Genomic DNA, 22,887 nt, shown 5'->3' with positions numbered 1-22,887 from the left:
CACAGGTAACCCGGAAATGACCACAGGAGGAGGCTGTGTGGTGGCAGGGCTCCTCGTGCCCACACCTCTGGCCTGGATGCGCAGCTTCTTATAACCTGGGGCTGAGAGGAGCTTCCTGTCCTTGAGTGCCCTGGAAGGCACAGCTTTCAGTGTGGCACTGGCTGCGTCCCCCTGGGTGCCACCACCTGTAGGAGCCACAGCGTGGAAGTCATGTCAGCGACCTCTCATGGAAGTGAAGGACAGGGCTTCCCCTAAACAAAACAGGCTTGCCGATGTTACCATCAGAGCAGATGCTTGCAGCTGACGGAGAAAAGGCAGCCTCATTTGCTCATAGCCGTGAGCCCCTCCCACCTACAGGTGTGGTCAGGGTTGTGAGCACGTTGGCCAGAGCCAGTACTCCCCCGGAGCAGGTTAGATTCAAACTGGGAGAGACAAGCAGGGAGGAGGGGCCAGCGTGCCCAGTGCCACTCACCACGGCCCCCCATGTTTCTCATCCCAGGGTGCAGCTCATGCGTGAAGGCACCCGGAGGCCGGGCGAGGAGTTGGGAGACTGGGTCTGAGTTCCTCTGTGTGCGGGAGGGAGCGTGGAGCCTCCTTCAGGTTTTGTTGACGTGTCTGTTGCTGTGGATAACCACCGAGGTGCCTTACAGCCTGTGAGGCTCTGGACCCCCGTTTAAAGGGGTGACGCAGAGTGGTCAGTGTGGAAGGAAGAATGTTTTGGAATTACTGTTGAATTTCCCCTCTTTTCCCCAGTTAATCAGAAAGGCATAAACCACAATGCATCTCTTTCCTCTTTTAAGGTGATTACAAAAAAAAAAAAAAAAAAAAGGTGAACCAGAACAGGTTCCATAAAAGTAATATACATATATAAACATGGAAAGATAAATAGTGAAATTTTTCTTTTCTCCCTCCTTACAAAGAGCTACTTGCAAAACTGCAGCTGATGGACTCCAGGCTGCGCCGTGGGGACTGGTAAGCAGGACGAGGCCCTGTTCCTTCCTTTTGCTGGAGACACGGGCGTGAGTGAGAGGCATTTGAGTCCAGTGAGTCGTACGGTGTGGGACGTAACGCACTCAACTTCCCAGGTTGTGTCTGACGTCGCGTCCCAGCGTCGGTTCCCCTCACAGCCCTGCGCCTGGGGTCAGCAGGGCAGCCTCCTGTCACTGCACAGACGAGCAGGCCGCTGGCCCGACCCTCATGCCTGGGCGTTCACTGTCACACCTTCTTTAAACTCGCTTCTGTCGAGTGTCTACCTTCTCTCCTGGGCTGCATGGTATATGCCTTTATTTCCATCTCATTTAATATTTTGGAAATCCCTAGAAGAGAGACGTTGGTATCTGTCTACATTTTGCAGTTGAGGAGACCGAGGCTTAGGAACTGTAAGTGCCACCTTGCGCCCGCCAGGTCCCAGCTGGATTCATGCCGGGCCACAGGCGTGGATTCCGCCCTTGCCTGGTGTGTTGTCTGTGCGGCCCTGCACCCGGTATCCTGCGCTACCTCGCTGGGCTCAAGGTGACAGACTATTCCCACCTCTTCCCAGTATTTATGGACAAATATGTTTTTACAGATAAATTATGTCGATTGAATATTTTTATAAGAGGGCATTTTTGATACTCCAGTCCGGGAAAAAATATTGCAAACCTAAATAAATCAGTCAGAAAATCATTATATTCCTGAGAATGAAGGGATGAAGATTTTTTGGAGTGAGGGTGTTAATTAATTTTCAACATGATCAAGCCAGAGTAGGTTTATAATGCTGAGTTTAAACCCACCTCCTAAGGTGTGCTATGTGCCACGGCTGCTTTAGCGAATGCTGGCAAATCCACATTTTCCTGTTTTAGTGAGAACATGGGTGTCGGGTCACTGTCCAGAAAGTAGTTTGATGTCAAGCAGACGTCACTGTTTCCTTCTATAGGTATTTTAAAAAACGGCTTGATGTACTCAGAGCGCAGGTGAACTCACGTATCAGCCAAGGTTTCTGCTGTCTGCCAGACTGGTCCTGTTGGCCAGAGGTGAGGCTGATGGGCTGGTGGGAGGTTGGACAGTGCCCCTCGTGACCCCCTCCATGCACAAGGCAGCCTCTGTGGGGCCACTTATGGGGGATGCCAGTTATGGGGGTGCTGGGGAAGACATGGCCTTCCATCTGCCTGATCTTCTGGGTGTGTCCGAATCCTGTACGTAGATGGGTTTTGGAGGTGGGAAGACCTTGCTGATGGTCTGGGGGCCCTGAAGCAGACTCAGTTGGAGGGGAAGACCCGTCCCCTTAAAGAAATGGCCTTTGGTAGAACAGGCCAGGCCAGGCTGACCTCAGGGGTCGGAAGCCATGAGGAAGGAACAGGGTGAGCTGGGCCTGGCTGCCCCCCGACCTGCTTCTGCCAGGAAGCTGTGAGGGACTGGGGAGGACAGGGCTTGCATTAAGGAGAGATGGCCCCCTGGGCAGAGTGGCTCTGCATGGGGGAGCTCTGCATTCTCTCAAGAGAGCTGGCAGGCCACAGGATAAACGTCTTCTGGCTTCAGCAGAGAAGTGGTAGCTTAGAGGAGGTTCCTGTCTGGTCAGCGTGGGGCCCATGGTCCAAGGGCAGCGCGTGTCGACAGTGGCACAGCCGCAGGCTGTGTGTGGTATTGATGGCAGCCGCCGATGGGGCAGGATGAGGGGATGCAGATGGCCTCTGCCTGCGTCTCCCCCTCCTCTCCTTTCCATCGCAGACTCCCCTGGGCCTCTGGGCCCTGTACCTCTTACCTGGAGTCCCCGAAGACAGATTAGGAGCCTGGGGATAGCAGTGGGGCCAGGTTGAAGTTCAACCACAGATGCGACACTCCTGCTTTTCCCAGGGCTGATTCGGGAGGGCTGTTCCCTGATAGGGAGGCCTGGGAGCAGAGGGTGGGCTGGGTCCTGGAACGGGAGAGCTGGTGCAGCCCTGGCTTGCTTGTGCTCCCTTGTCCAAGAATGGCTGGCAAACCACAGGGACAGACGAGGAAGCACAGCTTGCCTGGTGCCGCCCAAGGGCTCAAGTCCACCGTGAAACGTGCTTTCTCGTTTAGCTCACTGCCTCCCTCCCCACAGTCTGAGGGATGCGCAGATGAGGCAGCAGCATTCAGAGGAGTCAGGGCTCCTATCCGCGGCTGCGCAACAAGTTAAAGCAGGGCAGGGGTGAGGGGCGGCCGGCCGCGGGCAGCACCCAGCAGGGACCCTGCTCATGCCCCTGGTTCATCGGAGTAGCAGGTGGGTGTTACTCAGCTTACTCAGGTGGGCCACTGAATTAACGAGAACAGGAACCATATGAACACCTGGGGGAGTAGTTCCCACGGCTGGGGATTGTGACCAGGATAAGTGAGTTCATATTTGTGAAGCATGTAGGTGAAGAAGACAGTCAGGGGGATGTCGGTGTTGGCAGAATGATCTCGGCACTCATCACCTGGTAAGGTTTCAAAGCTGCTCGTCTTTGATGTGGGGTCCAGGCATTTCTGTGGACTTGAGTATCCCTCATGTAATCACCCTACTTATGTAAATTATTTCCAGAAATGCCATCTACAGTTTCCAGCTTTAGTTTCAATGCCCTGAATGGAGAACAGAGCCATGCGGCGCCCTGTGAGTGGATCTCTGTGGCTTCCTCCCAACATTGTACTTTGTTTTGCCTGCGTCTAAATGGGCAGGGTTTTTTAATAACTTGTTTTTACTGAGACTCTAGCACATTCGACTTCGTTTTCCTGGTACCTTCTCTTTCGTTTACGTTTTTAATTAGAGGATTGGGTTACAGGGTACCCATAACTGGCAGACAGGTCTGCTCCCTGGTGACTCCTCTCATGGTTTAAGGTATTACTCAAAATATAAAGTGAAAATTTAGACATTTCCATAAATTATCAATGTAGGTGTTTGCATTTTTTTTTTTTTTTTTTTTTTGAGACGGAGTTTCGCTCTTGTTACCCAGGTTGGAGTGCAATGGCGCGATCTCAGCTCACCGCAACCTCTGCCTCCTGGGTTCAGGCAATTCTCCTGCCTCAGCCTCCTGAATAGCTGGGATTATAGGCACGTGCCACCATGCCCAGCTAATTTTTTGTATTTTTTTTTTAGTAGAGACAGGGTTTCACCATGTTGACCAGGATGGTCTCGATCTCTTGACCTCGTGATCCACCCGCCTCGGCCTCCCAAAGTGCTGGGATTGCAGGCTTGAGCCACCGCGCCCAGCGGTGTTTGCATTTTTAACCCAGTTGTATGGATGCCATTATTTTTAATATAACTCATGCTCAGAGTTGTGTTCCTTGCTCAAATAACCAGAACTTAGAGAAAACTACTGACTCAGTGCACATCCACTGAAAACGTCATCTGCTGATGAATGACATCTGTAGCTCTAGAGACCTTTCCAGAGCATCCTAGCACAATTTGAGGGATGCGAAAGAGCAGCTGTATTTATACTTTTTCAAAACCAGTTGATATGGAGGTAGTGGACAGTGGGCCGGCCACAGTCTGAGGCCAAGTGGTACATAAGCCACTGTGCTCCCAAACCAGCGGGAAGACGCCAGCTTTGTGTGGTGCCCATGGTCCAAGGGTACTGGGTGCAGCAGGAAAGAACATGGTGGCTGGACTCCTGACCACATTAGAAGAGCTGTCTTGCAGAAAGACCAAAGCTATACTGGGTATAGTCTACCTCTTACATGTTATAAGGAAAATTTATTTATAAAAGCAGTATTTTGCATGAAAGGAGATTTCAGATAAAAGTATTTATTCAATGTAAGCCCCCACATCATCCCGTCTCTGTAGATGAATATTTATGCATCAGCATAGCTAATAATGTTGCCAATAAATTGTCAAAGAATAATTTTTAGAAGTCTTTAGTATAGCAGTTGCAACAGCAAGGAAGTGAACAATCCACTTTAGATTGATTTTTGCCCTAAATGGTAACTTTTAAAAATCGAGTATACTTATCTTGAAAATTTACCTGTGTTCCTATGACATTGCATGGTTTCTTCACTTTAGTGGGGTCCTTTCATTGTCTACCCTATTGTTTTGTAAATTTTTCTAATACTTATTGGCTAAAGGTCATTAGTACATTGGCTGCAATGGAACAGAAAAATAAATTGACTTTGAATCCGAAGCCTTGAGTTCTATTTTTGCTCTGCCGTTAGCAGTTGTGGGACCTGAAGCAAGTTATCCAGCTGTCTCAGGAGCAATTTTCTCCTGTGACCTCCATAATAATCTTGAGTCTGTCATCTTTGGCAGCTGGATTATTTAACTTAGTAGTGTTTGAACTATAGGATTTCAGCACATCTTCCATCTCGTCTTTTCACATTTAGCCCTGTGTTTGCTGCCTCTCACAGGGAACGTCATCATGAAGATGCAGCTTTTTCCTAATCGTTTATTCTCTCTTGGTAGTTTTTAGACATTCTGATACTGATGTGGAGTCAGTTTTCCATAAAAGAGGGGACATCAGTTCAAAATGAAACATGATTGTTTAATAGTAATCCTTTGAAATATATTGAGATTTTAACCGTCTATTGTATGGGTTTTTTTTAATGTTGCATTTATACTTGAGAAAAATACTGTGTTGTGTTTGATTCTTTTATACCTTTGCTATTTTTTTTTTCTAACTGGCTCTATCAGTTATTGAAAGATTTAAAGGCTCCCACTGTGATATTGGATTCCTCTATGTTTATTTTTTCTGTCAGTTTTTGCTTTATATGTTTTGGTGTAATTTTATTATAGGCATATAAGTTTATAATTTTTTTGTTTTTCTGGTGAACTGAACCTGTGTATTATTAAGTAGTGACGCTTGCTCCCTTTGCTCAGATCTATTTTGGCAAATATTAAGATGGTAAAATCAGCTTCCCTTCGTTGCTTAGTGTGACGTTCTCGGCCTCTCTGTGTCATTATGTTTTAGGGATGTCGCTTGTAAACAATGTTTTGCTGATTTTTAAAAAATTTAGTCTAACAGTCTCCAGCTGATGTTCATTATAGTTCCTGTAACTACCGGTTTACTCATGATAATTTCTGTCATTTTATGCTGTTTTTTTTTTTTTTATTTTGTACTAATTTATTTCATACTTTATGCTGCTTTGCAGGGTTTTGATCCCTTCCTGTTCTTTTGAGTGAATCGTGAATCTTGTTTGTGCTTTATTCCCCCCCTCTATTATTTTAGAAGTTTTATGTTCATTTTCTACTCATATTATTCATATTTAACATGAAATCTGAAATTAATTATTCAGTGTTTCTCTGTTCAAACAATCTGAAAACCTAAGAACCTTTTACATCTGTTTTCATCCCCTTTCTTTGGTATTTTGTTGCCCAATAATTTAATTTTACTTTTGGGTATTTTTATTAGCCTCAAAAGTAAATATTATTATCATTAGTGTCACATGTATTTAGATGTTTTCTGCTTTTGCAATTTATTTCTCTTAACTTTCTTCTTAGAACTTTGAATCTGAGACCTTTCTTCTGGGATCACTTTACTTTTCCAGTGTGTCCTTAGAAGTTCCATTAGTCGCCGGGCGCGGTGGCTCAAGCCTGTAATCCCAGCACTTTGGGAGGCCGAGGCGGGTGGATCACGAGGTCAAGAGATCGAGACCATCCTGGTCAACACGGTGAAACCCCGTCTCTACTAAAAATACAAAAAATTAGCTGGGCATGGTGGCGCATGCCTGTAATCCCAGCTACTCAGGAGGCTGAGGCAGGAGAATTGCCTGAACCCAGGAGGCGGAGGTTGCGGTGAGCCGAGATCGCGCCATTGCACTCCAACCTGGGTAACAAGAGCGAAACTCCGTCTCAAAAAAAAAAAAAAAAAAAAGAAGAAGTTCCATTAGTTAGGCTTTTGGAGGTAAATTCTCATGGTTTATTAAAAGAAATTATATATACCCCAAGTAGGGGTCTCATGGCTCGACTTACCTTAACGTGCCTTTCGTTTTTGAGTATTTAGCCGACTGAACAGTTCTTACAGGGCGTTTTCTTCTGTCATTTTGCTGTGTGCTGTCTCTGGATTCCATCGCTGCTCTTGGGAAGTCAGCTGCCCAACTGTTCACAGCAGTGGCAACCTTGAAGGTTCTGTCTTTGCCTTTGCTGTTCTGCGTTTTCGCTACAGTGCGTCAGGTATGGATATGTTTTAAATTATGCTGCTTGGAGATTGCTTCCTGAGTCAGAATCATTTATTGACGTTGTGTCTGCTGTTTTCTGTTTTTCTTGTGCACCCCACTTAGGGGTGCCGCAGACTCTCCCAGCCTCTCTCCCACACTCCCTCGCTCTGCTGCGTCACGCGTGCTGTCTTCACGTCTTGGTTCCAAATCATTAATTCTCAGCGGGTATTTCTAATCTGCTGTTAAATTGCCAACCAAGACTTTTATTTCAACAGTCATAATTTTTACTTCTAGACACTTTGGTTTTAAGAAGATTCTCGGTAAATTGTGGTAGTGTTTTGTTGCCTGCTCATAATCCAGCTTTTATTTCTTTGAACGTTGTGATTCTAATATCGGAAGTTGTTGGAATGCTAATTCACTCTGTTCTGTTGGCCTGCCCTCATTCAGGCCACTGTCTTCCTGGGCTTGTCCTGTGTCACAGGCTCCTATCAGGGTGCTCGAGATCGGTGGGGCCTCTAAGAGGCTGGCCTGTGGGTGCATTCCTCCAGTGACAATTCTCAATTGTTTCTGGAAAATGTCGAGGGTGGCCAAAAACCCAGAACTTCTTTAAGTTAAAAGGCTTAAGATTTCACACCAGTAAATTCAGACCCAAACTTTTCTAAGGATCAATGCAGTTTTCAGGTTCTCAGGGTAGACTCTATTTTTTACAAGAGCCATAGCTAAGATAAACAAGTGGGTTTTTTTTTTTTTTTTTTTTTTGACATTTTTCTATGAGCGCCAGCTGGAGAATAATGTTTTCTAGCTCTTTCTTGTAATGAGGATGTGGGTTTTAAGGAGCCTCAGTTTTTGCAGAGTTCCTAGTATCCCCTCTTCACCTTTTGTGGGTCAAAATCTTACTCTCCCGTTCTATTTGTGACCTTTATTTCCTAGCAGAGGCCAAGCCTGAAAGGGTAACCAGGGCTTATCATTTTGTTTTCAACAACAGCTTTATTATGTGCTCTCAGTCACATTCTTCACTTCCCTGAAAGCATAGCTATGCATTTAACTATATAGATAAGTATTCTATAGAGGCATGGTGTGTGTGCGTGTGTGTGTGTGTGTGTGTGTGTGTGTGTGTGTGTGTTTCAGAATTAGCTGTATTGCTAGAATCCAAAGTCCTGGAATCTATTGATACATGAAAGAGAATGTTAATAAAGATACTGTAAGGTAAAATCATCTCAAATGCTTATTCCATCCCTGGGCTTCACATAAAAACATCAAACTGCCTGGTAGCTGTTTTCACGTAGACAGCTCCTGACATCTCAAAACTGGCACCGTCCAAACTGTTGTCTGAATTACTCGTGTCCGTGGATGATATCGCCGCTGGTGTAGATTCTAGGAGCGCTTGTCTGTCAGGATCAAAAGCCACTCTAGACACAGGCACACCTCATCTCACTGCACGTTGCTTTATTGTGCTTCTCGGACATTGTGCCTTTTGCAAATTGAATGTTTGTGGCAACCCTGTGTCCATCAACTCTGTTGGCCCCATTTTTCAATTACATGAGCTAACTTTCAACAGCACGTCCCACTTTGTGGCGCATTTTGGTGATCTCACATTATTTCAGGTTTTTTCATCTTTATTGAATCTGTTCTGGTGATCTGTGGTCAGTGGTCTTTGATGTTCCTATTGCAATTGTTCTGGGCTCCACGAACCATGCCCATATGAGATGGCAGTGTGAATCTATAAATGTGTGGGTTTTGAATGCTCCATCAACCTGTAGCATCCCTGTCTTTCTCCCTTTGTTCAAGCCTCCCTATTCCCTGAGGACAGCAATATTAAAATTAGGCCAATTAATAACCCTCTAATGTCCTCTAAGTGTTCAAGTGAAAGGAACATCTCTCACTTTAAATCAAAAGCTAGAGATAATCAAGCTTAGCGAGGAGGGCATTTCAGAAGCCGAATCAGGCCGAAATACAGCAGTTGGCCAGGTTGCGAATGCAAAGGGAAGGTTCTTGAAGAAATTAAAAGTGCTACTACAGTGAGCACATAAATGATAAGAAAGCAAAACCGCCTTATTGCTGATAATGGAGAAAGTTTTAGTGGTTTGGACAGAAGATCCAAATCAGGCACAACATTCTTTTCAGACACAGCCTAATCCAGAGCAAGACCCTAACTCTCCGTATTCCGTGAAGGCTGAGGGGAGTGAGAAAGCTGTAGAAGAAGAGTTCAGAGCTAGCAGAGGTTGGTTCATGAGGTTGAAGGAAAGAAGTCATCTCCGTAGCATAAGAGAACAAGGTGGAGCAGCCAGTGCTGATGGAGAAGCTGCAGCAAGTTCTCCAGAAGATCCAGCTAAGATCACTGATGAAGGTGGAACACCTCAGAACACAGCAGAACACTAAACAACAGGTATTCCATGTCCGTGAAATAGCCTTATATTTGAAGACTATAAGCCTTCTAGGACTTTCATAGGCAAAGAGAAGTCAAAGCCTGGCTTCAGAGCTTCCAAGGATAGGTTGACTCTCTCATTAGGGGCTAATGGAGTTGTTGACTTTTGAGCTGAAGCCAGTGCTCATTGACCATTCTGCAAAACCTAGGCCTCTTCAGAGTGATGCAAAATCTACTCTGCCTGGTGTCTATAAATGGAGCAACAAAGCCTGGATGACAGCACATCCATTTAGAGCATGGTGTAGTGAATATTTTAAGCCCCCTGTTGAGACCTACTGCTCAGAGACAGATTCTTTTGAAAATCACTGCCCATTGGCAATGCTCCTAGTCACCCAGGAGCTCTGAAGGGGATGTACCAAGGAGGCAGATGTCGTTTTCATGCCTGCTGGCACAACATTCGTTTTGCTGCCCGTGGATCAAGGAGTAATTTCAGCTTTTAAGTCTTAATATGTAAGAAACACATTTCTAAAGGCTATTGTTGCCACTGATAGTGATTCCTCTGATGGGTCTGGACATAGTAAATTGAAAACCTGGAAAGGATTCATCTTTCTAGATGCCATTAAGAACATCTGTGATTCATTGGAGGAGGTCAAAATATTTATTAACATTAATAGGAGTTTGGGGGAAGTTGATTCTGACCCTTGTGGATGACTCTGACGGGTTCAAGACGTCCATGGAAAAAGTAACTGCAAATATGATGGAAATAGCAAGAGAATGAGAATTAGAAGTGGAGACTGAAGCTGGTACTGAATTGCTGCAATCTCATGATCAATCTTGAATGGATGAGGAGTTGCTTCTTAAGGATGAGCAAAGCAAGTGATTTCTTGAGATGGAATTTACTCCTGGTGAAGTTGCTGTGAACACTGTTGAAATGATAGCAAAGGGTTTAGAATTATTACATAACCCAGTTAATAAAGCAGTGTTAGGGTTTGAAAGGACTGACTCCAATTTTGAAAGAAGTTCTGTGCGTAAAGTGCTATCAAACAGCATCACATGCTAGAGAAATATTTCATGGAAGGAAGAGTCAATAGATGTGGAAAACTTCATTGTTGTCTAAGAAACTGCCACTTCCACTTCATCCTCCAGCAGCCGCCACCCTGGTCTGTCAGCTGCCGTCAACATTGAGGCAAAACCCTCCACCAGCAAAAAGACCCCTCCCTGAAGGCTCAGGTGACTGTTAGGATTCTTTAGCAATAAAGTATTTTAAAATTAAGGTATTCCCCATAGCTTTTTAGACATCATGTTTTTGGACACTTACTTGACTGCATACTAGTGTCAGCGTAACTTTTACATGCACCGGGAAACCCAGACATTCACGGGACCTTCTTTCTGCCATCTTAATGTTGTCGTAGTGGTGTGGAACCAAAGCTGCAGGAAGTGTGCCTGTGTTTCAGAAAGAGGGAATGCCATCCAGGGAAGAAACACACATCTTAGTTAGCATGGGAGGCAGCGACCACCCCCGCGTGTAGACGCGAAAGGACAGGTAATGACCCTGGAGCTTGGAGGAGGTGCCTGCAGAGCACACACTGGCACACGCCGATACACACCAGGCCCACTGGGGCAGCACTGGTGTCTGCGGAGCAGGTCTTCTGAGAGCCCGTTGGAACTGAGGCCCTGCAGCGAGCCTGCGTGTGGGCACAGATGGGCCTGCGCTCTCTGCCTGAGCCCTGACAGCCCCTCCTTGTTTTGCCCCTGCCCTGTGCTTTCCAAGTCCTGGTTATAAGGGCAAAATGGAAGCTACTGTCCCTAAATCAATAAAGATCCATGTCTCTGCCCATCTGGACAATGTGGACAGCCGAGTGGCCCGCTCAGAGTCTTGCCTTCTCGTAGGGTTTCTCCTTACCAGTTGTTGTCAGAGACACTTATTCACGGGGCACTTCCCATTGCTGCAGTGCGCGAGGCAGCACTGTGTGCAAGCCGACACCTGTGCTCCCGAGCCAAGGGCGGTGGTCCCGAGCTGAGGGAGGTGCTCCTGAGCTGAGGGCGGTGCTCCCGAGGGCTGGTGCTCCTGAGCTGAGGTCCGGTGCTCCTGAGCCGAGGGCGGTGCTCCCGAGCCGAGGGCGGTGCTCCCGAGCTGAGGGCGGTGCTCCTAAGCTGAAGGTGGTGCTCCTGAGGGCGGTGCTCCCAAGCCCGGGGCTCCTGAGCCGAGGGCTGGTGCTTCTCTTCATTTGCGGTGCTGGGGAGCTTCCCAGGAGGACAGGTGCAATGGTGGCGCCAAGGGCAGAGGGAGCTGCCATCCCTAGTTGCGCCACCTGCCTGTGCCTCAGGACCTGCTTGAACACAATTGTGTTTGGAAGATTTCCATGCAATGATAGAGCGTGATGAGTCAGTATGCCTGCGCCGATGGCTTGATGATCAGACCACACGAGTTCTGTGATGCACAGCGCTCAGTGTCCCACAGGCCCGTGGGATGGAGTGGGCGGGGAGGCCAGGAACTGTGTCTGGACGGGAGAGAAGTGACATGCAGAAGGGACACTGCTTGGCGACTGGCCTGTGATCCCCCTCGGGCCTCCTGGAGGCCCCACACAGAGTGCTTGCTTCCCCCGACCCTTTGGGCACCAGTGGCCATGCAGGTCCCCACAGCCTGCCGTATGACGTAGGCTCCGTGTCCTGTGTCTCTTTAAACATGCAGAACCACTCTTAGCTCACGGGCTGCAGGCCAGATGTGGCCGATGGGCACAGCATGTCGGCCCCAGGCCTGAGTCTTGATGTAGGTCTGCAGCAGGATGTGAACGTGTACTGCTGGCCTTGCCAGGTGACAGTGCATGGCTTCTGGTGGCCCTTCAGATTGGCGGTGTGAGACCAAATTGCTGGATCAGTCTTCAGATCGGAAGCTGTGGCCTGCATTGCCGTGTAGATGTGCTCTGTGACAGCAGCAGTTCTGAAGTAGCCGCAGTGGGGGTGCCCACCTGGTGAAGGTGATGGTCATGCACTGCCATTCTCCAGGAACCTGCTGCCGCCACCCAGGCCAAACAGCTGGGTTCAGTGGGGAATGGCAGAAGGCAGCACCCAGCCTCTTTCGCAGCCTCAATAGCGGGCCTAGCTCTCCATCCCACCAACATCGCAGTGTTGCTTTCGGTTGACTGTATTGATCCGTGAGGGAGCGTCCTGGGGCTTCCATCTGGTCCTTGCTGTCCTAAGTGGCTCTAGGCCATGGAGTGAGCGCTGTGTGGTCGTCCTGCTAGCGCCAGGCTTGTCTGTTCCAACACGCATACAGGGGTTGGAGAAATGAGCGCAGGTTGGATGCCCTGACCCCACTGCCCTCTGAGGTGGGCCTGGGTCACAGCTTCTGAGTCCCTTCTTGGCCATAGACCCTGCGATGTGTTGGGTCCAGCAGGATTGGCATTGATTCAGGGTCTGGGTAGTTCCCTCTCCCCATGCTCATCTGTTCTATAAAATAGCCGTGGGTCCTTCTCCAGGGGGACCTCGGTTCCCCTAAACTGAGGAGCTGCAGGCCTGTGAGCTGGCTTGGCTGAAGAGCTGAGGGAGGCCGCGCCTCTGTACTGCGGCCATCGGGCCAGCTTTCTGTCTCCGCCCTGAGCCTTTCTGGCACGAGGAGCGGGGGCTGAGCAGCCTGCCTGTCTTTTTCTCTCTTGGCCTCTGCTGCAGCTCCATCTGGGCTAGACTACTCTGACTGGCATCCCATGCCTGTGCCCACTTTGTCTCTGAAGCTCACGGCCCGTGAGCCCCTGACACCCCCACTTCTCAGCACCCCCTTCCTGTTGGGGCAGCAGCCTCTTATAATGCTGGCACCACCTCCTGCTTTCTCCTGGCCGGCAGAGCTTGTCAGAGGTGCCCCTCACCAGCGCCTGGAGGATACGAGACCTGGTGTCATCCTTGCCTTGCTCATCGGCCTTGCTGCCGTCTGCAGTCAGTCTCTGCCCCTGCACACTCAGGCCATGGAATCTGTGCATGGTGCCATCCCTAAGGCATTAAAAGGCCAGCGAGGAGAGTCTTTTCAGGCACAGATCCTCAGGCATCCTGGTGTCTACCCGGAAGCATGCCTGCATCAGGTGAGCACTCAGTGAGGCTGTCTTTGTCCTCATCCGTCTTGCTCAGCTTGTGCCAGACTCAGATGGCTGCAGGCTCCAAAAATAGCTCCATCTTAATGTGCTGCTGATGCAGCCCTGGAAGCCTCCTCCTCCTCCAGCTGGGGATCAGATTCTGTCTGCTAGGCAGGGCATTGTTCACCCTTTAGCCAGGCTGACTGGAGCTACTATTCATGCTCACAAAGGCTCTAATCTCCTTTGAGTTCCTGTAAGCCTTTTGCCTGGTAATCCCTTCCAGTGGGCGGCACACCCGTGGCTGCAGTTGGCTGTCGCCAGTATGCCTCCCTCCCTCCATTTGATTATCTCTTTATCTCATTAAGGGCCTTTAGCTCTTGTGTTAACATGTAAAAAGGAGGTAGTGGCATCAAATTGGCTTTAAAGACACAACTTGGAATTTTCTCTTTCAAAGCAGGGGCCTGCTGTGGGAGTCAGGGGACTCCGTTCATTCTGGACCTCAGTCCAGTGAGTCATTTGAACTTGGAACAGTCAGTGGCTTCACTGGGCCTCAGTTTCCTCATTAGTGAAATGAAGGGGCTGTGTTCATTCAGCATGATGTTGGAGTTCCCTTCCAGCCCAGGTGTCCTGTGGTTCTCTGACTTCTCTTGGTGTGGTTTCTGTGGGCAGTACTGCTGTGATTTGTGTCATAGGCCTGGGTTTATGTGGCAGCCTTGATCCCTGCCCTCTGCTGGCCCCTAGTCATTGGAATATTAATTCGGCACAGGAAGTTATATTACAGGACCTCAGTTCAGGAGCGTGTGAAAAACAGATAAAAGATGAAATGCCTCCCCGCTTATTACAGCATTTTCCTTCTGAAGATCAGACTTTCCTTCTTAAAAGCTCCTTAGTTTCTTTGATAGCTGCTGGATGTGTGTTGAACGCTCTGTTGAGATCTACACAGCTACAGAAATCCTCAGAGTTTCAGAGCCAGTGAGTGCGTCTCCATGGCGCTTCTTCCTTAGTGCTGTTTACCTTCCATTTCATCTGCTTCTGAGGATGTGGAGAGTTTCTGGAGGTACGAATGCCTACCGTATTTCCTGAACCTCAAGCACACTCCTTATTCAGCAAGGTGTGCGGCTTTGTTCATTTCTGTGGGCAGTGATATCAGAGACACCTCCTACCTGCCCATACCTCTAATGTCCTGGTCTTCCTCAGCGTGATTCTGGTGTTCACATGTTTTATTAAGGCACTTTGAACTCATCTTGTACCCACCAGGTTTTTAGACTCAGTTCTAGAAGGACAATTTTATAATCTTTCAGAAAATCTAAGTAAATTTTGCATATGCTAGAAATTTCATTAACTTTTTTCCTTTTACCAATTTTTAGCAAAATGCATTGGTTCAGTCGTGTTCTGCAAAGGAATGGGATGCAGTTTTCTTTTGGTGTCATGTGAACTCAGGCGGTTAACTGCAGTTCCATTTTTTGATCTCTCCTGCCCCAGGAAAGCTTCCTTCTGGCCCCTGCCATTGACACTTCCCTAGCAGTGTTGGGAGCTTCTTTATTTGCCGTTTACAGGAAAGTCTTTATTTATCTCGTTCAGCATGGCAAGCTGAAGATTATTAGGACATTCATTGTGATATGGAAGCAGCCTGGGTGTCCATGAGTAGATGAACAGATAAAGAAACATGGTGCAAATGGAGCACTGCTCAGCCCTAGGAAAGAAGGACATTCTGCCATTCGCAGCAGCATGGATGAACCTAGAGGTCTTCAGTGAAATAAGCCAGGCACAGAAAGTCAGATACCCCACAATCTCACTTACATGCAGACTCAAAAAGCTGAAGTCACAGAAGCAAAGTAGAAAGGGATACCAGAGGCTGGCGGGGAGGGCAGATGGGGAAAAGGGAGATCCTTTGGCGAAAGGATACAAAGTTTCAGTTAGATTAGGAATGCTTTTAAGAGATCTATTGGATGTGTCTGTGACTGTGGTTAGTAACAATGTGTCCCTGTAATTGAAGTTAGTAGCAATGTATGGAGGTGACTGCAGTTAGGAACAATGTATCGTGGTAACTGAAATTAGAAGCAAAGTATCATATACTTGAAACTTGTTAAGAGAGTAGATTTCAAGTGTCTTTACAACAAAAAACGGTAAGTATGTAAGGTAATGCAAATATTAATTGGCTTAACACAGTGTATACACATATCAGAACATTATGTTGTATACCATAGATATCTGCATTTTTAAATTTATCCATTAAATAAGTTCCTGGTGCCACAGCATTATTTGTTGGGGACACAGAGCCATATGGAAACACTGGGTCCCAGGCCTCTGTGTGGTGTTACTGAGGCAGGGAAGCTGGTGGAAGAGCTGGGTCCACCACACATGCTGCATCCTGGAGAGGGCGCTGGCCGCACTGTGCTGCATGCTCTTGCCCCGTGAGCCTGGCACACCTGGGTGGTGAGATGTGAGATGGACTTTACTTATTACCTGGCATCCCCCATGCCCCACTTGAGCCGGAGGACAGTTGGCCACTTTTGAGTTGCTGGGCATCTGTGTGTGTGCAGGCTTGTGTTCAGCAGACCTGGACATATCTGGGGATTACCCTTTGCCCAGGGAATGGCATTCAGGAAGGTGGCAGTGGGTCCCTTTGGGTACAGACTGGGGTAATCTCTACAGTGTACACCTGCCCTACGGCTGCAGGTTCCTAACTCATGAGGAATCTGACCATCTTTACAGTCAGTGGGTTCCAGCTCTGACGCTGGCTCAAATCTGGAACTGGGTAAGGGATCATGACTGTTAGTGTGGGGACTTCTTCAGCTTTCTGCTCATTCGTCCTTGCTTTCTCTTTAATATGTACGTACGTTATGTGTGTTTGTATGCATATGTGTGTGTGTCAGGCAGGCAGTACACCCTTGGATGCCTGTGTGTCTCACCCCTGGGAATATCATCTTTGCTGACTGTCTCCACAGCCCGGTGCCAGTGGGGCCTCCTTGGCTGGTACTCTGGTCTCCGTGGTCATTGTGATAATTGGCACCCTGGACTCTGGCAGTTACACACCGTCACCCGACCACAATTACTTGGGCTGGATTTAACTGCCTGAGTCAGAAAGCTGCCACACAGCATATTATGAATAAGTCAAGCTTTGTGACAGCTTCTCCTAAGAGTGGAATTACTGGGACATCGAGTGAGTGAGTGTCCAACTGCGAAAGTGTTTTCCTAAATGTGTGTACTGTTTTACACTCTTTTTTCACAGTCTGTAAGAGGTCCAGTTACTGGACATCTTTGCCAATACTTGGTATTATTGGTCTTTTTAAAATTAAAACTTAGCTCTTCTGGTAAGATGTGTGGTGAGTCTCATTTGGTTTCACTTTGCCTTTTCCAATTATTAATGATATTGAGCATCTTTTCTGGTGCTTGTTGACCATTTGTATGTTTTCTTTTGCGAAGTGTCTGATTTGGTGTTAGGCACATTTTAAAAAACTGGGTTGTTTTATTATTAAGCTGGAGGAGCTCTTTATGTATTCTGGATATAGGCCTTTTGGCAGATATATGTGTTATGAATATCTCCCCTGGTTTTGCTTCATTTCTTCTTATTTTCTATTTTATTTTAAGTTTTTTTGAGATGGAGTCTTGCTCTGTCACCCAGGCTGGAGTGCAATGGTGTGATCTTGGCTCACTGCAACCTCCACCTCCTGGGTTCAAGCAATTCTCCTGCCTCAGCCTCCCAAGTAGCTGGGGTTACAGATGCCCACCACCATACCTGGCTAATTTTTGTATTTTTAGTAGAGATGGGGTTTCACTATGTTGGCCAGGCTGGTCTTGAACTCCTGACCTCAGGTGATCCACCCTCCTCGGCCTCCCAAAGTTCTGGGATTACAGGGGTGAGCCACCATGCCTGGCCAGTGCTTCCTTTCTTTAATAATGTCTTTCTAAAAGCAGAGTTTTAAATTTTGATTTTAAAGGTTTTAACTTTTCATGAAGTCCTAGTGTCCTTTGGTGAATAGAAGTTCTTAATTTTAATAGAGTCTATGTCGTTAGTCTTTTTCTCTATGATCTGGTCTTTTTTCCCCTACCATTTAAGAAGCCTTTGCCTGTCCCAAGGTCAAGAAGATATTCTATGTAGTCTAAAAAAGATTTGTATTATTTTATCTTTACATCTTTATTATCAGTTTGGAATTGGTTTTTGAATATGTTATCAGGTAGGATACAAGTTTATTTTCTTTCATGTGGATATACAATTGATCCAGCATCATTTGTGGAAAAGACCATCCCTTCTCTGCTCTAATTAAATGTTATTTTTGTAGTAAATCAAGTGACCATCTTTCTAAGGGTCTGTTTCTAGAGTCTATTCTCTTCCTCTGGACTGCTTATCTAATTTTGTACCAATACTAAACCGATCTGGTTTGTCAGTCATCCAGTTTTGTTGTTGTTATTTTTCTTCATTACTGTCTTATCTATCTGGGCTGTCCACATTTCCATACAAATTCTAGAATTTTAGAAGCTGGTTGTTAACTTCCACCAAAAACCACCAGCTTAGAGCTGATTGAAGCACATGGAGTTTTTGCAGTACTGACTTCCCCAGTCTGTAAGCATGGTCTATCCCTTCCATTTATTTTGGTTTTTAATTTTTCTCAGCAGTGTTGTTTTAGTATGTACAGATTCTTACACACATTTAGTTTGAGATGTGATTTTTTAAAATTCTATTGTTAATATTCTTAAAAATTTCATTTTCAAAGTTTTTGTTGCAACAGATATTCAATTGGTTTTTCTTGTCAAATATTATTTGTAGCTAAAAATTTTGTTGAATTCAGTTTTTTTTTTCTAATGGCATAACAGATTCTTTTAAATTTCTACACATATAATCATTAGCAAGGTATTTTTATTTCCTTTTTTATATTCATGTACCTTTATTTTTTCTTGCCATACTTAGTTACACCTCTAGTATAATGTTAACTGAACATTAACATATATATATGTTATGTTTGTGTGTATATGTATATGTGTATATGTATATATGCATGTGTATATATATATGTGCACACACACACATTTTCATGAAGTCCTAATAGAATCTATGTTGTTAGTCTTTTTCTGTATGATCTAGTCTTTTTTGTATATATGTATGTGTGTATATATATGTACACACGTTTTGCTAGAAGAGTATGTATGCTTGCTGTTATTATTTGTTTCTTTAAATAGGTGCTTGGAAGAATGGGGAAAATTATATGAGCCTAGTGGATTTTTTTGTAGAAAATTTTTTTTTTTTTTTTAAGTTCCAAGATACATGCACAGAGTGTGCAGGTTTGTGGCATAGGTATACGTGTGCTGTGGTGGTTTGCTGCATCAACCTGTCGTCTAGATTTTAAGCCTCGCACACATTAGCTATTTGTTTCTGATGCTCTCGTTTTCCATGCCCCCCACCCCGCGACTGGCCCTGATGTGTGATATTCCTTTCCCTGTGTCCATAGTTCTTATCATTCGACTTCCAGTTATGAGTGAGAACGTGGCAGTGTTTGTTTTTCTGTTCCTCTGTTACTTTGCTGAAGATGATGGCTTCCAGCCTCATCCACGTCCCTGCAAAGGACATGATCTCATTCCTTTTCATGGCTGCATAATATCCCATTGTAAAAAGTTTCTGCATTAGAGTCATTTTATTTAATATATATCAATCTATTTAGAGTTATTATTTTTTCTGGTATCTGTTCTGTTAAGTTCAGACTTTTCTAGAAATGTACCAGGTCATCTGTTTTTTAAATATTTTTAATATAAAAGCGTTTGTAGCATCTTTGTATGATGTTCATAAAATACTTATATGTTACATAATGATGTCCACCTTTTTATTTCTGACTTCCATAGTTTGTGCTTTTGGAAGAGATATTCACCTTTTTTTTTTTTTTTTTTTTTTAAGCTACTCTCTGCTGCCTGTTTATCCCCGCTTCTGGAGGTAGCCTGGTGCCACTAGTTCCCTGAGCTTATGGACAATATGAATGAGACAATATGAATGAGATTGCTTCCAAGCTTTCACTTTACTTGGGTCTGCTAAGTTATTTGATACTGAGCCATTTGCTTTCCTGCTTCCAAAATGTCATTGCCCTTCTTATCCTTGTGGGTTTATGTCTTTGAAGAAAACAGGAACAAAAACACCTCTTTGTGACAACATTAGAAAGGTTTCAGAATGGAGTGAAAGTTGAAGCGTGTGTAGATTCTGTTAACCATATTTTTTTGGAGCTTCCTCCATTGCCTTCTCTACTCTTTGAAGTTGGTGGACTCTGGGGAGAGAAGCGATAGCGCTAGATTAACCGGGTGTGTGAAAAATTCAGTGTCCAGCTAGTCTCTTAAGCTTCATATCTGGTGTAGACTTTGAAGCGAGGTAGCTTACCTGAGAGTGGAAAATCTTATTTCATGTGTCGCACTTTTGCTTTATTGAGGGTAATGTGCATGTGGTTAAGGAGTTTGGTGAGGTGGCAGTTCCAGGAAAGTCACTTTCTTTACACCTGAGCAGAATTCTCCAAAGAAGGAATTTGTTGGGATTGGGTGGGGGTGTCTGCTGTTGGTCATTTCTTCCACAGAATAGCTATTTTTAGTATCCCTGCCTTTGCCGTCCTGTGTGTTTCATTCATTTTGCAGTCCAGCCACAGTTTAGTGCTCCTATTCTTAGTTCTATCACTTGTAAGAGTAGACATTTATTTGTCTGTCATTTAGAAAGATTAAGATAATCTACACCTCTTTTGGGTTAGCGTGTGCTAGTGAGTTAGGCATTCAGCTTTTCTTTCCCACTCCAAGTTGCCAACTTTGTCTTTGGTTGTTTTCATGTTTCCATGAGTGCCATTGCCAATCTCATGGGCTCTACAGAAAGACCATGTAATTGAAATTTTCAGCAAGAAAAACAAAGCAAATAAATAATAATAAAGATTCTCTCATGCCTGTAATCCCAGCACCGAGGCCGAGGTGGGCAGATCACCAGGTCAGGAGATCGAGACCATCCTGGCCAACATGGTGAAACCCTGTCTCTACTAAAAAATACAAAAATTAGCTGGGCGTGGTGGCACACGCCTGTAGTCCCAGCTACTTGGAAGGCTGAGGCAGGAGCATTGCTTGAACTTGGGAGGTGGAGGTTGCAGTGAGCCGAGGTCGCGCCACTGCACTCCAGCCTGGCGCCCCGCAACAGAGAGAGGGTCTGTCTCAAAAAAAAAAAAAAGAAAAAAAAAAGATTCTCTTGTAGACAGAAACCACTGTACACTCCATTATTTTTAAGTTGGAAATGTTAACATTATATGAATGTATGATACATTTCTTTTCTTTAAGCCACAATTGCATGTTCTTTTAGAATCAACACGGTATATAAAATGGGCACTGAATTTGGAATCAGAAAATCCTGGTTGAAATCTTAATCTTTTAACTTCTTATCATTTGATCATGGTTAACAATTGTAATAATAATAATATTCACAAAGATAGATATTTTGTCATTGTGTTTGTTGCTGTATTTCTTGGTGGATTGATATTCAGATTGCAGGAGCGTCATCACCAATAAGTGATACATTTTTGAGTGTAACATAAGGTCGTTGTCATTTTGTAATGCCATACTATTTTTCTTGTACTACTCATGGGATTTTTTTAATGTTATAATATAATATATAATATTTTTATATTCTTCATATAAATTGATGATTTAATGTTGAATCATGTTTGCTGTTTTATAATTATTCACTAAAACCCATCTTTAAAAGGGAGAGGTGTTTAGCACATGTTCAATTTAAAACTAAATAGAAAGCAAATCCTGAAAGGATTTTAAAATTTATATCTAATTAAAAAAATTTTTAAAAAATGTATCATATTGAGAAATTTTCTAGAGAGGCAGAGATCTAGAACCTGGCACCTTCCCAAAAACAAGTGACCCGTCTTTCTAATGGAAGGTCATTCTCAAAGTGGCTTTTCTAGGTACTCTAGATTCCTGGAGCATCTTAAAAATAGAATGTCAAGACTCAGGGAGACTGAACAGCCGACAGCAGGACCATGTGAGGACGGGACTCTCATTTCTAGGAGAAGGGGCTGTTTTGATGGTGATGGGGCGAGGCTGGGCTGCTGTCTGCTCCTGCCTGCTGCCCGCCGGGGCTCCGGGCCCCCACCTGCGATGCCTCTGAATGGTGTTACCTTCCTGTCCCAGGCACTCACCACTATAGGTAAACTGAAGCAGGGTAACATGAGTGACAGGATTTCCAAATGGCATATTGCTCGGTGTGCTTCCTAGTTATTTAAGGTGCTCCTGAGCAGCTATGAGGAGAAAACGCATTTAATGCCGACCTCAGGCACCTGCAGCATGCGCGGTAACTACATCTTTAGTCCCCCATTTTGCTCCCCTTCTTTGAGGAACTATTGAAGAAGAACGAAAGAAAATTGATTTTGAGAAAATGAAATTTTCTCTTGAAACAGAATGATGGTTTTTAAAACAAAGAGAACGTGGGGGAACTGGATGCTGGTTACGCACCGTGCCGGGTTCTGCCTGCCGACCCGGGCTGCGCTTCTCCCTGCTCTGTCTTTACTGCCTGCAATCCTAAATATTTTAAAGAGCAGATGCGCCCTGCTTATGGATGTGTGTAAATGTCTGTGTGCTGTCTGCAGAATTCGGAGCACAGCGTGCTCTGTTGACGTTATCCATTATGCTCTGTTGCTCAGCTTCAGACAGCAAAGTCCTGACATGTGCAGCCGTGTGGAGGATGCCGAAGGAATTGGAATCAGGCAGCCACGAGTCCCCTGACGATTCATCCAGCACTGCGCAGACCCTGGAGCTGCTCTGTCACCTTGACAACACAGCCCACGGCAACATGGCCTGGTAGGAGTTTGCATATTTAATGCAACCAGAATAAGCCTGCAGGTTGGCCAGGTGCAGGAGCTTGCGCAGATTCCTCTGCGGGAGCTTCCATCCACGCTTCAAAAATGCTCCCTTCTTCTAAAAAGCTGCTAGAATTTGATTTTTAATTTTGGTCCCGGTGTTTTCCAGATTGGCCACATTGACAGAAATGTAGCAAGTGCACCTCCGTCCCCTTTCTCTTCTTCGTCTAAGATGAGTGTTGCCCTCGGGGACCTGCCAGAGGGTAAAGGGTCAGGCTCTGCACTGCCCTCGAGTGCTGTGATGCTTTTCATCTTGGTCAATGTGCATTTATTCAGCACTTGCGGGTAAATTATTCACCACTTCAGGTTACAGGCGCGTAATCCCTTCCTCCCGTGGACAGAGCGAGAACGTGCAGTGTGCCCGAGGGCTGCGTGCCCCAGCCCGCCCCTGTCAGGCATGCACTCACAGGGCTCCTGGACAGTCACCGCCTCATGAGGTTGGAGGCCTGGCTGTGTCCACCCACTGGTCAGTCCCAGGGACCTCTCCCCGGCAGTCACAGCTGCTCTCTCTCAAGTCCCTGAGGCC

At 45.8% G+C, this 22,887-nt stretch overlaps 1 protein-coding gene and 1 pseudogene across 4 annotated transcripts in view; one reads left to right on the top strand and one right to left on the bottom strand.

The window, feature by feature from the left end:
- Nucleotides 1-22,887, top strand: part of EIPR1 (EARP complex and GARP complex interacting protein 1) — a 168,296-nt gene that overhangs the window by 79,605 nt on the left and 65,804 nt on the right. For 3 of the 4 annotated variants that reach the window (XM_074393507.1, XM_003939428.4, XM_074393517.1), the window contains one exon: nucleotides 22,146-22,302. The exons of the other annotated variant lie outside the window; for it this stretch is intronic. In XM_074393507.1, the coding sequence (XP_074249608.1) occupies nucleotides 22,146-22,302 (157 nt within the window). The remainder of the gene's footprint in view (nucleotides 1-22,145; nucleotides 22,303-22,887) is intronic. 4 annotated transcript variants of the gene reach the window in all.
- On the bottom strand, nucleotides 9,004-9,622 carry LOC141583567 (uncharacterized; annotated as a pseudogene).

The sequence above is a fragment of the Saimiri boliviensis genome, chromosome 1 (genome assembly GCF_048565385.1).
Source record: "Saimiri boliviensis isolate mSaiBol1 chromosome 1, mSaiBol1.pri, whole genome shotgun sequence".
Classification (NCBI taxonomy): Eukaryota; Metazoa; Chordata; class Mammalia; order Primates; family Cebidae; genus Saimiri; species Saimiri boliviensis.
This window is presented reverse-complemented; position numbering and strand designations above follow the sequence as displayed.